General features: G+C 37.5%; 1 protein-coding gene across 1 annotated transcript; it reads right to left on the bottom strand.

Annotated features, from left to right (window-relative positions):
• Positions 1 to 89: 89 nt before the first annotated feature.
• LOC135685940 (contactin-4) lies at positions 90 to 7,930 on the bottom strand. Its single transcript, XM_065202051.2, has 5 exons — positions 7,754 to 7,930; positions 6,089 to 6,400; positions 3,411 to 3,716; positions 1,716 to 1,991; positions 90 to 1,168 (listed from the first exon to the last, which is right to left on the bottom strand). Exons 1-5 carry the CDS (start codon positions 7,812 to 7,814, stop codon positions 1,050 to 1,052), a joined length of 1,074 nt encoding a protein of 357 aa, XP_065058123.2. The 5' UTR covers positions 7,815 to 7,930; the 3' UTR covers positions 90 to 1,049.
• Positions 7,931 to 13,068: the final 5,138 nt, after the last annotated feature.

Raw genomic sequence — 13,068 nt, 5'->3', positions numbered from 1 at the left:
CTGCTCTGTTTAAACAACAAAATGTAAAATTATGCCCTCTTTTTTGTGGTTTGGTCTTTAGGCAGAGAAATATTAAATAAAGAAAGGACTGGCAATAAAGAAAAACTTATTAAAATGGCATCTCATGCACTAATACATTTCATGATTACCTAGTTTACACTTCATCTTTAGAAATAAGCAGCAATTATTTCAATAGCAATTAGCCCTCTGCTCAAAAATCTTTTGGTGCAGAAAAACTGAATGTTTCTGAGACCAAAACACCAAATAAATTGTTTAACAAAAAAGTCTAAGACACTAGTGCAATTAGATAGCACAGTTTGTAAATTACATCTTGTGACTGGAGAACTTGCACAGTCCATGTGCTGCATTGTGGACAAAAGCTGAAAGCTTGATTATGTTTATCAACTATCAATAACCGAAGTATCAAACTGCTGAAAGAAAAAACAGACAGCCAGATTGTACACTTGCTGTCAAAGGGTCTTGGCTCTACCCACAATAACCATATTAACTTTCCAATATTGCCTTTTGTTTGAGGTTTTTAAAACCATATTATCATATAAAATCATATAAACCAGGTTTCTCAAACATTGTAGCAGTGGAAATCTAATGAAGTGACCCACAATATGTTGTCTGCCAATTTTATTGTGCTTAATGAAATTAAGGTGAGGGGGTGTAAAAATCCTGTTACTGGCCTGTGATGTCACTCTGAGAAGGTTCTCTGTCCTGGCACATAACAGATATCAATAATCTTATACATGCCTTAATATGGTGGTATCAAATGTTATATTGGTCATTAATTAATTGACTGACCTGCTGATGATTATGGAGGGCAGAAGTCTTAGACAGAAAGGCATACAGAAAGTGATTTTGACAATTACAAATACATTAATGCTAATGCTTAAAAATCAAATGCTTTCTTTTTTGTGCTATCCCATCCAACTTTCAATCAAATTTTGACAAATTACTTCGAAAAATATTCTTAACAGCAATAACTATATGCTTTTTTATGCTCTGAGTAAGATACACGATTGAAGTTACATGTTTTATGCTCAGCTGTCACCAAGGTATCCAAGCAGTTTCTTCAAGAATTGTTTGAAATCTGGGTTGCTTTGCTCACAAAGATATTTCAGGGCTTTGCTCTTGAAATTGCCACACACATTCTCGGGATCTAAAAAGAAAATTACCTGGTTGATTTGTCAGGATGTGACACTTGCCTGGTACACACATAGAAAAATTGTGCTTTGTGCCACAACAAAATAGGATCAACAACAACAGTATCAATTATTTCGTGAAATGTTTTATTGTCTTATACTGGTTGAGGTAAATTTTAGAATCAAATGACTTTTTTAGGCAAAATTTGCTTTTAAAAGAGTAGGCAGATCAGCATCTTTCATTGGACCTGTTCCAGTGTGGTTTGCCAAATCCTGTTGTATTCATTAGATATTATGTCATCCTTGCCTGCCACAAGCAATAAGGAGTAAACATTATCATCGTAAAACATTGTTTTCCATATTATGTCAATGTTTTTCTCCCATAAACTTTACGACAATGCTAGACATCACTATTAGCCTTCTAGAAAGCATTCTATTGACTATGTTTTTGTCTTTTGTTTCTTTGTTGTAGTACTTCCCTTTTCATTTATAGAATTGTAATAATTTAATGAGTCTGCTATTAGCTGTGATATGCTTTTCTACAATGTTTTAAATAGGACGTACCTTGCATGACAAATAGCGATATTTTTTTTATCTTCACTCCATTTGAAATACATATGTAAATCCCCATGTTTCTTATAGTAACATTATTTGAAGTTGCTCTTTCTTTCTCTACCGTCATGTTTTCAAATGCATCGTGTATTTCCCTTAAGTATCCTCTGTGTGTTTGGTAAAAGAATTCAACCGGAGCATTGGAGTTGGGTAGACTGCAGTCTAATACAACTTTTGAGCCGACTTTAACGATTTGGAATGTGTCTTTGCTTACTACAGGTGTTGCCTCTGACGGAAAATAAACATCAGTCGTTAGTATCTCTAATAAATGACTTTTCAACAATGTTTTTAAATAGGCGAGTTGCAACTGGAAACTTTCTTTTACCCTAATCCATCTTATTGTTTATTTGAATTTTGAGGTATATTTAAATAAACTAACTACCACTTTCATAGCTAATAATTAATCTATGATGAGAAAATTAATAACTGTTGACCAAAATCTATTAAAAAGTCATGTCTTTTTTGCGTATACTAGAATTTCTTAAAAGAAAAACTCCCTTGGTAGTCTTAAAACTAACAAGAAGAAAGCATCGCCTTAGTAGAGAAGATATTTTGTTAATTGGCACATAATATGTATTTGACATTGTCTTTCAAAACCAGTGTATCATTGTAAGGAAACCTGAATATACATTATCAGCAGGTGAATTTTTACTCCTAAACCATATGTCTTTCTGTAATAACTCAGAATGGCTTGATGTTGCTATTCAAATTAAATTCTTCTGCCTGGCCCGGTTTGCCCAGGGAGTGGGGAAGCAGCGGCAGCCACCCGGCCACTCTCGCGCGCCAAGTAAATGAAGGAAACTTTTCGCGAAAGATTGAGAAGTTAATTTTATGTCCAATTAATTTCCTTTCATTAGAAACAGGTTTAGATAGGCCGTAAACATGAATATTTTCCACTGCAGCTTATGCAACTTTGTCATCAGGCCTCAATGCAGTTGAATTCCCTTTAGTCAGACCTTCAAAGGGTGTAAGGAAATGGACTGATTTAGCGAATGCCCGGCTAATTCTGGGTACTACTTTTGATCCTAAAACGTATGAAAATCCAACGGGAATATAAATATTCAGCTTCCACTTATTTTGGCACCTTTTTTCCAAAGAAACATGACCGAGGAATTCTAAAAAAGCTTTAATGAACCTTTTTATGTTGGAAAGAATATTACAATGGGAAAGAAGAAAGAAGTACCAGAAAAAATATTGGTTAAAAACGTATTTCAAGCAAGAAAGAAAAACGGAGAGTTTCACCTTTTTGTTGCAAGATATGACAATTTTTGAAAGAAATATAATTTAAAGTATTTGAAAATGACTGAGACTCAGTACTCAGCACTTCGCAGCTTGTTGCTGAAGTTGTGTCGTAAACTTCGAATGTTATTGGCTGAGAGGTCAAATCGTACGAAGTCCGCGAAAAAATGTTGTCTTGATTTCAACTGTAGAAGCAGAAAGCGATACTGTAAGCGTACTACTCTAAAAATTCAAAATATCTTCTGCTCATGCTTGTATCGTGTACCGTTTTCCGTCCATCCCGTGAAGAGGAACTCCACCCTAAAGTTTTGGTTTTTTGCAAAAACAAAGTTTAGCTGCGCAACAGACAAAATCTTACATCTGTTCTGTTTTACAATAGCCGCGGTGTGTACAATGAAAAATATTTACCCTTAACAGCAACTTTAACGTCAACGAAGGAGAAATATCCTGGCTTTAGACTGGTTGTGGCTTTGCATCGATATATCCCTGAATCATTCCTTAGAGCCTTGTTAATTGTCAGCTTGGATGAAACTCCGGAGGTAAGATAAGAATTTATGATTGATATTCTCCGATCGTCTGTCAGCTTCTTTCCTCCTTTGTACCAAGTAAGTAAAGTCCGAGGCCCTTTGCTTTGACATGAAACAATCATTTGCTTATCAACCTCAATTGCTAAAAATTTTGATGTCACTTCAGGCAATGGGGTGATATCCTCCACTGAAAAGAGAAGTTATTCAAAACAACCTCACAATGTGTGCATTTTGTTGCAAAATAAAGTTATTTTTAAGGAAAAATGAAAACAAGGCACGGCCTGAGTGCTGTAGCTGAAATAAGTAGCGGCGCCTACGCAAATCTTAAAGTTCCTATGAAATGAACTTTGACAAGTTTAGATAAAGGCAAATTTAGACAAATTTAGACAAGTTTAGACAAATTTGACAAGTTTAGATAAAGGCACACTTTTTATAAGCAAAACTGCTGATTTCAATGATATATGTTGAGGTGACTTTCTTCTTGCGGAACCGTCTAAAAGTTTAGGCTGAATATCCCATTTTAACGTTTTCGACTGTGACAAAGCGCCGTTATCTGTGACGTAACGAAGTTTGCAAACACGGGAGCAGTTGACGTTTAGTACACGGAGGTCGTTAATTGAACTACCGTTAAAATTCACGTAGGGGGCAAATTTAAGTCAGGGTACATATCCAATATTTTTAGCGCATCAAACTGTGGTTTTTGCAAAGTTTCATAGTATTGTATCAAAGTACGACTGAAATACGATAATACCGTCTATGTAAGATCCTTGGCGATGTACCTCAGCCTGAAAATAGAACAAGGGGGCAATTTTCAGATGGAGTCTATATCCTATCTATTTCTGCGTATCAGATTGCCATCTATTGCAAAGTTTCCTGCTACTGTACCTACTTTCGGCTGAGATATCAAAATAACGTCGTTAGTGGAGTCATGCGGTAAAGTACCTTAGTCTAAAAATAGCCCAAGGGGGCAATTTTCTTTCGGGGTCTATATCCTATCTTTTTCAGCGTATCAAACTGTTCTTCTTTGCAAAGTTTAGTCCTGTAGTACTAAAGTACGATTTAAATGCAGTCAAACCGTCTTTATAGGTCTGCAACAAAGAACCCCAGTTTGAAATTTGAAAATGGGGCAATTTTCAGTTATGTTCTATATCCTATCTTTTGTAGCGTATCAAACTGCCCCATGTTGTAAAGTTTCGTTCTCCTATACCTACTGTAAGGTTTACGTGTTGTAAAGTTTCGTTCTACTATACCTATACAGGCCCGGTTTCAGGATATTTTGAAGGAGGGGGGAACACCTTCCCCACGCCCCCCATGCGACCGGCTCTGTACCTATACCTACGTTAGGTGCTTGGGGCAAAGAGCCCCTGTCTAAAAATAGCTAAAGGGCGCAATTTTCAGTTGGTTCCATTTCCTATCTTTTTCAGCGTATCAAACTACCCCTTTTTGCAAAATTTCATGCTGGTATCACAATTTGCACAATTGTTTGACTAACAGCCCCGACAAAGTGGTATGGAGTGTTTACTGTGAAGACGGAACCAACTACAAACCTTGTGACGTCACTGTTTCTTATGCTTTGTCACTCGCACTCATTGTTTTTAAAACCCCAAAAACAAACTTTCACGTGCAAATTTTCGAGTTAGTTTTCTTTTTATATTGCAACAACATGTAGAAGTTTCAATTTCTTGCAAAAAACTATATGTGAAATTTCATTTCATAGGCACTTTAAGAATATGGCCTACCTCTACCTAATGCAGTTTTATCAATTTTTAGAAGAAATGTTTGGACCATGTTTTGACAAAAGTGGGAGGGGGCAATTACACCCCCATTCTATCCCCGCCAATGGCTGAAATTCCTTTTTCGTTACAACCTAACTCGCAATCTTCCGCCCCGCAATCACCATGGCTAATATTAGCATGGCTATTGTAGGAGCTTCCAAAGTTCCCTTCTAAAACTAGTTAGCGCCTGTTCCTAGTTAATTTCCCGGCTCTGCTCTTGACAAATTTGTTTTGTCCAATCTACATTTATTAGATTGACCTTCCTGACTAGGGAGAGGATGAAAGAAATTTAAATAGGTGATTACATCTACCGATAGAAAAATTTTACAGACCAACCAAGGATTCTGGGGATCAAGTGAAGATCATCCCAACCCCTACACCCCCACCTTCTAGGTACGCCTTTGATTTCAACTAATTTACTTATATTTGTCTGGAATGAAAACCAATTTCTTCAGTATTACCATGCCTCATTTTGAATGTGATTCCTTATTGTGATTTTATGAATTATTTCATTATTCCTATGAATAAGAGGAGATTTCCTCAACTAGGTTTGTCTAAGAATCTGCCAAAACTTACTTCGACTTTGGCGTTGTTGCAACTGACGTTTGCGACATGATAGCAAGATAGATGATTTTTAGCAAGATATAAATACTCATAAATCAGCTAGTTAAATTGATTATTTTCAGAAATAATAACCAATCCGAGCTCTGTTGCAAGTTCAGAATTCCCTCCTTTACGTTTACCATCATTCTCTCTATTAGCTTGAAAATTTAAACTCACTTACATAATCCAATCACTATTACAGGAACTTGTTTTTCATACTTCGTCCCGTAAAGTTCTGCAACACACAGATACATTCCAGCCTGATTGATGCTGGTAAGTGTTAACTCGAATCTGTTTTTTTCTTTCTGTTTGTAAATTTTACCATCCATTACAACCTTCTTTTTAACGTTATTTGGCATCCTTCTATAAAGTGAAATCTTCTCGACATTTTCGTTGTTCACGTTGCAGTCAATGATAAAGGACTTGCCCACAATGACTGGCTTTAAAGATTTGCTCCCCTCTAGTCCAGTAAAAACGATTCCTTCAGAATATGCTGCAAAATAATTGATATTGCTAGACATAGATAAATCCATATCGTTATGCTCGGGTTCTCAAAAGATACAATTTTTGAGAAAGGTAACTGATAAAATGAGGAAACTGAGAACATAGGGCAGAAGAAGAAAAAGAATTCCAGACAGGCAATAATAGTGGGCAACAAACCGAGTGAATTTGAAAATTCTACGCATTTTCCATTTTGCAGATGTGGGCTGCAAACTGATCAATATTTTGGTAATACCAAGATATTGATCAGTTTGCAGCCCACATCTGCAAAACCTTATAAGAATCTTATAGGTTTTACAAATAGATTTTATACTATAAAGTCTACGCTTGGTAGATCCATTTTTCCAAGGGAAGAAATATCTTACTTTTGAACTATGGATCTATGCCAAGATAGGTCTATACTGGCCTTTTCGTCACCCAATGAGCTCTAATCGCGTGATTCCTTTGCAATATTTGTTTCATAGGATATTAAGGGATTTTCAGGAAAATATTTCATGGATTGAATTGCCTACCACACATACCACAAGTTTTAACACAACAGCGAAGCGAAGTACGTTCTCGTTACAATCGCATCACAATTTGAAATTTATAATCATCCGGATCTTGTTATCCGGTCCGGACGCTGAAGTTGATTGGCTGTTCTAGTTTTACGTTTTCAGAATTTTGACAGGGTTGTGCCCATGGGCCCCTTCCCCCATCAATGTTGTCTTTACCGCTCTACATATGCATATTTGAAGATTTTTGAAGTAGTTTGACTGTCAAGACATTTTTATTTGACTGTCAAGACAATATGGGCCAGAAAACTATAAATATTTTATATTTATTTCTGTTAATATTGTTTTTAAAAAACGAAACAAGAAAGTAGGGAATGTTATAATTCTAGTTTTGGGTCTGCTATTTGTGTCTACAATTTCATCGAATCTTATTATGGTTTGAGGTTTGAGACGAGATTCGTAATTAATTTATTAAAAATCCCAAAACAGTGCGAGGTTAACCAAAGAATTAAAAAATAAAATTTTTCATCTGGCGTACAAAAAGAAGTTTTCAAAAATGATGCTATTGTCAATTTTGCGTGAAACTTCAAATTTTAGTGTGGAGAACAACATTGAATTTGTGCGCGCCCCTGCCTTCGGTGTCCACCTAAACATTCTAGTCTTCGGTGCGTGCGACAGTTTGCAGTGCATAACTAAAGCTGGGTGTTTCCAAACTAAAACTTATTTATTTTAGTCATATTCTAAAATATCAGGCATGTCGCTGACGAGAGGCGCAGACCTGAGCTAAATCATCACAATCGACATTCCCAAAGCAAAGGAAATACAAACCATAATTTTGATAAAAGCAATACCTTTAACATGAACCAGACGAATGGTAATAAGTATCGCTGTTAGCAGCGCGGATGTTTTCATCTTTGCTTTTATCTTGTCTTCTTCCAATACTTTCGGCCTTCGAACTTTACTATCAATTATTTTGAGCTGGGAACAGGATGATTCTGCAAGCTCCAACTTTATACTGTTATGTTTCCTGTCTCATTTTTTGTGCTAGCCACATCCGGTTCCCGAAATAGCTGCTTTTGTGACGCAAGTATCAAGCAGTTTGAGCATTGCTAAATTTAATCTATTTTGCTTAAGTTTTGTGACAAACAAGTATTTTGGCAAGCAAAGGAAGGAACAGTAGCAAGGATAGATTTACCAGGGGGTGTAAGGGGTGCAACAACCCCAATTATATTTGTCTTACTCGGTAAATTTTGCTTCGATCTGTGAAAAGCACTTTTTGGTTGTCAGTTCTCTGACCATATATAGTTTGTTTCGAAAATAAATTATTTAGGCAGAAAAAGTATGGTGGGATTGCCAGATTTGTATGGTGGGAAATATGCCAAATTTTCCAAAAAACAAGCCAGATTGGTCAGAAATAAGCCAAATTCAATCTCCTCCGCGAAGACAGCTAGTGACTGCGCAGGAGATTATCCAAAACAGTGGATTTACCTATATTTGTAAAATCCTTGGGACAAAACTCGATATTTTTCAAGAGTATGTTGGCTTCACAGTAGAAATCACACCAACTTCATATTTCTGATGCAAGTGAAACTTCAGTAGGCAATATAGACGACTTTTAATCCTGGCATGTAGGTACCAAATTTTTGAAAAAGATGGTTTTAATAAATCATTGTCACTTTTAAGTTTGTCGAATATGTTTGAAAGAAACCTGAATTCCTGCATTTTATATTTTTGCTGGCATATAAAGCTCTTTTCAAAACATCTAATTCAAGCAAAGATTAATAACCATTTACACTATAATTTTTGAAATTGCGATGCCTATGACCAGGGCCTTAGCTAGATGTCTTGTTCTGGAGGGGGGGGGGGGGTGTCCAGGACGAATTTGGCGACAAAATGGGCGTATAATGAAAAATTCGCCGACGAAATACCCCCTTCATGGCCAAAAATGACTTTTTTTTAAACAAATTTTTGTGTCTGGAGGGTATCTTCCACCCCCCTCACCCAACTGTAGCGACGGACTTCCTGTGACGCATATTTCCGTTAATGTAAACGTGATCTAAAGCCACCATAGACCTTTAAGTAGGCACACAATAGTTTGTATGATGGAGAAAGAGAAAAACACCAAATGCATATTTGAAAATCTACTGTATTTGCCTGCTCATTTCATTCATATCACGTATCAGCAAAGCTTTTGTAAAATTACATGCTTGAAGTTAAAGTTTTAACAAATGGAGTGAATCATTATCTACACAAAGTCTGCAAGGACAATTTCATTATCTTCGTCCTTGTTGGACACAGCACTTGGATACAAGGATACTTGGATATCTGAGTTGAACAAGGAAAGCATTCTTTGGCTTGGTACGAAGTCTTTGCAACATTTTTCACCAAAGTGCAATTGACTGCGAATGCGAACGATGGCCTCGACCATTGTGACACCCATTCGGTTGCGGTTCTTTGTCTTCACATTTGTAGCATAGGAGAAAATCCTCTCAACAACGGCATTGCTGGTAGGGGTGGTAAGGCAGGCAAGAGCATGCGCTGCTAGATCTGTGAAGGGGAATTCTTGTACTGAATTTTGATACTGGTGAACACCAGACCAAAATGCTACAGCTTCTTGAGGTATTCCATCCTTGAAGACAGGTTCCTCTCTCCAATTGACAAAGAAAATGTTTCGGTATTGGTTATCAATTTCGGAAAGCTTGTCAACAATCGAATGCTGCATTGGAAGCTTTGCAAGAGGCACTCTAGCAATATGACTAAGCACTCTTGATGGATGCAAATAGCTTTAAGCCTGAAAAACATCCCTTGATTGTGGAAGGCGTTTGCTCACTTGGCTCGTAGCTTCTAGAAGCATTTTGTCGCACCTTCCCTTGGCCTTCATAACCTTTAATAACATGGAATTGTCTTTCTTTGTTGTTGTCTACCAGTGCATCAGCTTCAAATAGAAATTTAGCACCAAAATCTACTTTCGCAAGTAGCAGCTGGACTTCATTTACATCGAACACACGCCTCTTGAGACTGTCGAAGAAAATATTTAGCTCCTTGATCATGCCATGAGGATCAATATCTGTGGCTTGAAAAAATATATTCACCCTTTCAAACTCGTCTACAATCAAAAATAAGAAGTGGAAGTATAGGAGATTTATAGGATCTCGTAGCATATCTGCAATCAAGCGGGCTTTGTAACGCACTTTAGCATCCCCTTCAAGCTCTGCAATGGAGAAGTAGGCTCTCAACTCCTGCCAGTTGACTAAGATGTTGAAAATGACTAGCCCTCCCACCAGCCAACATGTTTGTGAGAACTTCTGGTAAGGGTTGGGAAAGCTTGCACGCTCACTATTCTCATTGACGATGTCGAACAGCTTCTTGTATGCTTCCCGTCGCAAGGTGCTCTTAGAAAACCATTTCGGAATCTCACTCAAAAGGAAGCCAAGATGGGATGGCATCTGCTCGAATGCATGCTTGACGCAAAGGGCCAAGGAATGGCATATGCATTTCATTATGTTGCAGTTGGGCGATTCAGTCCTGACCCTGGACCAAACTGAGTCATGCTCACCAACTATGGCTGATGCTCCGTCGCTGCCAAACCCAACACAGCCACTCATCTTCAACCAGGCAGCCTCCACACAAGCTTTCATGGCGTCGAACAAATCCTTTCCAGTTGCACTGACGACTGGTATCAAACCAACAAAGGCAGTGACAATCTTCTTCTCCACCTTGCTATAAATCTCACTGCTACGCAAAGGTACTTCAAGCAGGCAACATCTGTCGACTCGTCAATCATGACACAAAACTTTCCACCAGTCATATCTTTGCACAAATCTTCGTGTAAAGCTGATGAAACAACATTCTTTATCAGATTGGCATACTTTGTGCGATGCAGCTTCATTTTCTCTAACTTTGAACCAGTTCCACCACGTACTATTATCTCTCCAATACGGTCTATGGACATGATTGCACTGTGGCATGCTATGGCGACAGCAAATTGAATTTCTAATTTCTTTGTTTCTCCGCCTTTTTTTGGTTTTTGACCAAAAAATTTTCGGCAGCTTGTAACGGAACAGGGTTGAGGTGTTGCTTGAGGTTTGAGACTTTAGGTTGGCTTGCTGACATTTTGTACCTTTAAATGACTTGCTGAGACTCATTTTAACCTTTCTTGAAAATTGTACCGTAACATAAATAAGACATCCACTGGTTTGTTCGAATTTAGATTATAAAATTTTTTATCAACGGCCCTTTTATAGAGTGCTTGTGCTTTCTAATTCGGGAAAAATGCAATTAAAAAGGGTGTTACTATTCTATATTATGATTTTTGAAAAAACGAACCTCATAAGTGGGTGCCTCACATTCAAAACAACAAAATATGGATAACCCTGGCCATTGTGATTCATTGCCGGAAACGTCATGCCGTCATACGTCACAGAACAACACATGATGTGTGTAGTTCAATGAGAAAATAGTCTGCTGGAAATGCTATTATTGTCTCGCTGACCTTATGAGGTCAGAAAGGGCATTCATTTCGTCTGAAGTAAGAAATGCCAGACAAATTTTGAGAAAAAAATTGTTGACTACTATGGACGAAAAAAAGCCAAAAAGAAGCCAAAAATAAGAAATAAGCCAAATGAAAATTTTGCAAGCCAAACCAATCGAAAAAAAGCCAAAATAGCAAAATTTGGCTTAAAAAAAGCCAATCTGGCTACCCTAATCAAGGCAAAGGAATAAAAGTCAGGATGTACAGTGATACGTTGGTGACAATTATCCTAGGTACGTGGTCATTGTGATGACAATCCTAGGTACGGCGTGGTGCTGATGACGTTGATGACAGGTAGAAACAAAAGAAGCGGATGAAATAGCAATAAAATCAATCCAGAAAATTGCCAAGTCAATTCATAAGTGTATCCATGTAACAATAAACTACTCATCAAACCATGAGAACAGAAGGTGATCTGTTTTGGAGCTGTGGATAGAACATGTTAACACTGAAGGTGACAAAAAGTACCAAATCCTTCACTCCTACTATATGAAGCAGATGACAAGTCAAAAAGTCATCAGCAAAGAATCAGCCCTCTCTATGCAAACAAATATAAGCATTCTAGTTTCGGATCTTGTACGCATTACGAGAAATGTAATGAAAAGGAAAGATCAGCCCACGTGCAACATTACAATCACAGAATGAAGTTTTCAGGATATTCACAAGGAAGCTGTCTAGTTTTCATACTGCTCGACCTGATGACGTAATTAGTTTACCCTAAACCTAACCCTAACCCTAAACCTAACCCTAACCTTTTACTTGAAAATATTAATCATGCTAATTCACGACTATTAATCATGCTTATTTATGACTATCAGGTCGAGCAGTATGGAAACTAGACAATTCCATTCACGAGAGGACAGGGTGTTGTACTATAAGAAATCTAAGGAAGTAATCGATACGACAGTTGAACGTGATAGAACTAGAAAGTGTCCGATGTACAGGGATAAATTTTGGCACAGAAGGGAAAGATTTAAATGGTATAAAAAGGGTGGTCACGAAACAGCTATGGTTGTGGAAGCAACGCCAAATGAAGAGTCAGCAAAAAATGCAGAAGTGCACTGAAAGACGCAGAACTGAAAGTCTGATTGGTTGAAAGAGCAGGAAAATTGTATGGACACATTACATTACCTTAATGTAAGAGCAGAAGGATTGCTTATCAAATGAAATGTCAAGGGTGCACCAGACAAGGAAATAATGACGGGTTATATATTGGTGAAACGGCGAAAAACATAGGGGAAGAAATAAACGAACATATAAAGAAGTATGAGGACAAAACCTCAATTTGAGCCAGAGGCACATTGAAGAAAAACACGATGGAGTGCGACAAAATATACAATTAAAAACACTTTCGTCTAGTGGCAATGATGCGCTGTTAGGCTAGGTAATAGAGGCCGTATTCACCAAAGGACTAGACCACGGAAGAATGGGGCAATTCAAATGGCGAAAAACGAACCGAGTTCAACGCAATGAATCTACAGAACCTGAACCTGAACTTAACGAACTTTAGAGGAACGCAAAGATCACTCTCAATTCTTGCTGAGGCGCCTGCCGAAATGCAGCAAAACTCTAAGAACAAATAATGATGGTGTGTGTGTCTTTAATTATGGTTTTTCAACACAATAAAGGTATCAA

Source organism: Rhopilema esculentum, chromosome 6, assembly GCF_057945365.1.
Source record: "Rhopilema esculentum isolate cy_ngs chromosome 6, ASM5794536v1, whole genome shotgun sequence".
Lineage (NCBI taxonomy): Eukaryota > Metazoa > Cnidaria > Scyphozoa > Rhizostomeae > Rhizostomatidae > Rhopilema > Rhopilema esculentum.
This window is presented reverse-complemented; position numbering and strand designations above follow the sequence as displayed.

What these genes read in the sequence shown, in the direction of transcription:
- LOC135685940 (XM_065202051.2), bottom strand. Translation starts at nt 7,814, where the DNA reads ATGAAAACATCCGCGCTGCTAACAGCGATACTTATTACCATTCGTCTG. An exon ending in TGTAATAGTGATTGGATTAT is followed by an intron (nt 3,717 to 6,088) that starts GTAAGTGAGTTT and finishes TTCTCTTTTCAG; the next exon opens with TGGAGGATATCACCCCATTG. An exon ending in ATCGCTATTTGTCATGCAAG is followed by an intron (nt 1,169 to 1,715) that starts GTACGTCCTATT and finishes TTTTCTTTTTAG; the next exon opens with ATCCCGAGAATGTGTGTGGC.